Source organism: Mus caroli, chromosome 8, assembly GCF_900094665.2.
Source record: "Mus caroli chromosome 8, CAROLI_EIJ_v1.1, whole genome shotgun sequence".
Classification (NCBI taxonomy): domain Eukaryota; kingdom Metazoa; phylum Chordata; class Mammalia; order Rodentia; family Muridae; genus Mus; species Mus caroli.
Genome location: NC_034577.1, coordinates 9,449,123 through 9,453,096, shown reverse-complemented (window position 1 = coordinate 9,453,096; position 3,974 = coordinate 9,449,123). Strand labels below are relative to the sequence as shown.

Sequence of the window (3,974 nt, the reverse complement as noted above, 5' to 3'; positions counted from 1 at the left end):
TAGCATGTGTGAGGCCCTGGGTTCAATCCTTAGCATCTCACATGTTCTCTGAACTATCCCATGAGGCGGGTTCCCAGCCCCCAGGCTGCATGCGCAAAGAGAAGCCCATGCTGGCGTTACCAGAAGGTCCTGGTTGAGGATGCATTCGTATTCCTTGTAAATCTCATTGAGCTCCTGAATCTTATTTTCTGCACCAGTCTCCAGAAACTTCTCAATCTCCTGGAGGGCTGCCTCTGCGCCATCCTGGGACTGGCATTTGTCCACAGGCTGCGAGGCCAGCAGGAAGATCCCCTCGTCGCTCCACTTCATGGACTGGAAACAAGGGAAGGCTGTCAGCCTCGGCACCTGCCACCCCATCCTTCCCCTGTGTGGCTGCCTGCTGGAGCCTGTGTTCTCCACACCCCACACCTGCCTCCTGTCTGATGCACCTGCAGGAGATGAGGTNCCCTGNCACTACNGCAAAGCGTGCCTGGAGGGACGTGGCATGGGAGAGGGGGTCAGAATAAAGCAGGACTAACAGAGAGCCCAAGAAATCATTAATGGGACACTAAGTACACAGGGACCAAGGCTCTGAGCAGACAAGATGGAGGATGTGGGGAAAGGGTGCTCTGGTTGTCCAGTTAAATCCAGCTGGGTGCCCTACCGTCTCCAGGAGGCTATGCAGCTCCAAGGACTTGCTGAGCAGGCCCCGCCTCCTGGTGACCTCAGAGGCGAAGTGGTCACAGAGGTGCTGGAGCTCTTCACACTTGGGGTGGATGGAGTCCACAGCGTAGTGCCTGTTCTCAATCAGCTGCTGACCTTCCAGTGACAGGGCACGGGCCTTGTCCACAGCCACCTGCAGGACACATNGGCATAGTCTGCTTAGTCCCNAGCGGAGAGACAAAGGGTAAACCTGCTTCTATTGGGTTCTGTCCTGAAGGTGGGCGATGGGCATGGAGTCTGTGGAGTGGCCTGAAGCCACTGAATCCTCAGGACGTTCTGAGGCCAGAAGTCAGGAAGGTGTTGGGTTGCCCAGGCAACCTGGTAAGTCCAGGTTTGAAAGTTAAGGGATAATGACAGAGCTGGAGAGAGAGAGGGCTGTGGAGGACCAGGTGTGTGCCTCAGATGGCAGAAGGCACTTAGGGGTCCCTGCACACTGCCTGTGTTACCCCTTAGGTGCCACAGGAGCATATGCTCAAGGGGTGAAGCTCAGTCCTGTGCCCTGGGCACAGTCAGGTGAATTTGTGACCTTTCCCCTTCCGCCCGTGCCCGTCTCTCACACTGGACTTCTCCTCAAAGGCGGTCAAGTCCTTCAGAAGATGCTGCACATGGGCCAGGCTGTTGCCAACATCCGTGAAAGCAGCTATCTTCTGGGACATGGAATCCAAGGTGGTTTTGACCTGCAACAGAGGAAGACTGGCTTGGAACAGCTGTGCCTCATTCGGGGGCCCAAGTCTAGGCTGCAACAGTGAGCTATGGCTTGCTACTGCTCGGGGAAATGCAAAGGGAGTCAGGAGCACTCGGCATCATTCTGTATGGCTACAAGTGAATCAGAATTACCTCTGAGTAGAAGGTTTGATTTAAAATGCTATCTGTGGCTGAGGTGGCTCGACAGGCAAGAGTTGGTGTCCTGAGTCAAACCCCCCAGCACCAACATAAAAAGCTNGGCATGGCTGTGAGTGCCTAAAATCTCAGTATGGGATGTGGGGGTAGAAACAACGGGATCNTGAGGTCTCTTAGGCCAGATGGTCAAGACTCAATAGCAAGCTTCAATGAGAGACCCTGTCTTCAGGCTGTGAGTGAGAAAGGAAGACATCTAACTTCTGCTTTACCCNACATGTGCACACATGTGTGCACACACATGAATGTGTGCACTTACATACTCATGCATGCACCCCTTTCACACATGAATGACAAAGGGATTTGAAATGTCANCTGTTCTGGAAAGCCTTCTTCAGTTGCCATATAAGTTAGACCAGTGGCTCTCAACGTTCCTAATGATGCGACCCTCATGTTGTGGTGACCCCCAATCATAAAATTATTTTTATTGCTACTTCACAACTGTGATTTTCTGACTGTTGTGCATTTTATATAAATAAATATCCTGATATGCAGGTTGGTCCTGGGTGACCCCGAGGGGGTTGCGACCCATGGGTTGAGGACTGCTGAGTTAGAAAGTCAGCAGAGGAACCTCCTCCCACTTCCTGAAAGGCAGCATCCACGGCCCGCAGGTCAGCCACTCACCTCCCGGAAACCTTGCTCAAAATGCCGCAGCTGCAGGCACTGTTCCAGCTTCTGCTGATGCTTTGCCCAGAATTCATCAAAGGCAGCCTCAGTCTCATTCAGCTGGGCCAGGAGCCTGAAAAAGAGAGGAAGGGGTGGCAGGAGTGAGGAAGACTGTGCCTCCCACAGTGCACAGAGGTCTCCCTGATAAGCCTTCCAGTGACTCCCCAGCCTCATGTGCCAACTCCTACAGTTCTCAGGGTTCTGAGGGACACGGGGGAGATGTACATCAGACAAGACCTGAGGCTCAAACTTCTCTCCTGCACCCACGCCTGTGTCATACGGATGCCGCAGGGCAGAGCCCTATTTGTGTGTGTGTGTGTGTGTGTGAGAGAGAGAGAGAGAGAGAGAGAGAGAGAGAGAGANAGAGAGAGAGAGAGAGAGAACCCACACCAGGAGCCTTCTTCAGTTGTTTTCCATATTGTTATTTGAGACAGGGTCTCTCATGGAGCCTAGATCTTGCCACCTCCACTAGAATGTCTGACTGGTATGCACCAGGAATCCGCCTGTGTCTACCTGCACAGTACTGAGATTACAAATATGAGCCATTACACCCAAGCTTTCTACTGGTGATCCCAAGTCAGGTTTTTGTTCTTGCATGGCAAGCACCATCAACTGTGCCATCTCTCTAGTCCCACATTTATTCACTTTTGAAGGGCCATTGGGCTTACTGAGGACAACCCCTGGCCAGGGTGAAGAGCAGTTGGCTGCAGAGGTGTAGCGCTGGTGCTCGCCACCCTCGCCCTTAGGTTTACTTCTTGTTAAAAGACTTTAAACAGAACCAACCAGGACCACCTTGTTCTCACCCTTTACCTAGTCTTGGAGGACTTGATAATTTTTCCAGGGTGATGGTGGCTAGATCTCCTGCTAGTGAGCCTTGGTAACCTACTATGTGCCTTTCCTATACTCCCAAATACAACATGCCTGCTCTGCATACAGCCACAGCGGTGGGGCTGAGCACCAGGTGAAAGCCAGAGGCCAAGAGCCTGGCTGCCTACCACTGGGTTTCTGGATAAAATCTGATGCATCCAGGTACCCTGAGCCTGTCCTGTAGGTGAGAACAACANCCCTCGAGTCTGCAGTGTGATGAGGAGGCAGGTAGGGCTCTCAATGTGTCAAAGCAACAGGGAGCACTAGTGGACATTGACAGATGGCACCCTGTCCCGTGTTGTGTTATAAACTTGGAGAACCAGTGAGAAAGACAGACAGTAGCTTTACTGTGATAGTAAAACATATGCCTGAAGACACAGGGCTAGAACACAGGTGCCCTGAGCTACTCTCCTANGGTGCACTGGGNATGTGGGAGGCATTCGAATCTAAGGTGCTCTGCTATTGTTGCTGCTGAACACTTTCCCAACTGTGAAACTGTCTGTTCTTGAACTCCCCCTCCCCTTCTTTAGCATGGGAGGCTGGCCAGAGGGCTACCTACCTGGGATCTGTTGCAATCGTTTTGGCTGGTAGTCGCATGTTTTCACAGTGGCTATGTATCTATGGAAGTCTTGCACCTTGGCCAGAGCAAGGGAGGGCAAGCAGGTGTGGGCCTTACCTCTGCACGGTGGCCTGATTGTCCAGCTGGTCCTGGTTCACACTGTGGGCCGCGCTCTCAGCCAGTGGCTCCCTGAGGCTCTCCAGGATGTTGTTCCCTTCCTTCAGTGCCAGCTGCAGATCTTCCTGCAGAGGGTGGGGGGTGGGGAGAGAGAGAGAGAGAGTGA

General features: G+C 52.8%; 1 protein-coding gene across 1 annotated transcript in view; it reads right to left on the bottom strand.

Annotated features, from left to right (window-relative positions):
* Positions 1 to 3,974, bottom strand: part of Mcf2l (MCF.2 cell line derived transforming sequence like) — a 148,768-nt gene that overhangs the window by 20,010 nt on the left and 124,784 nt on the right. The window contains exons 9-13 of the mRNA XM_029480661.1: positions 3,809 to 3,933; positions 2,224 to 2,338; positions 1,260 to 1,379; positions 644 to 835; positions 42 to 312 (exon numbers count right to left, since the gene is read on the bottom strand). Of these exons, the coding sequence (XP_029336521.1) occupies positions 42 to 312; positions 644 to 835; positions 1,260 to 1,379; positions 2,224 to 2,338; positions 3,809 to 3,933 (823 nt within the window). The remainder of the gene's footprint in view (positions 1 to 41; positions 313 to 643; positions 836 to 1,259; positions 1,380 to 2,223; positions 2,339 to 3,808; positions 3,934 to 3,974) is intronic.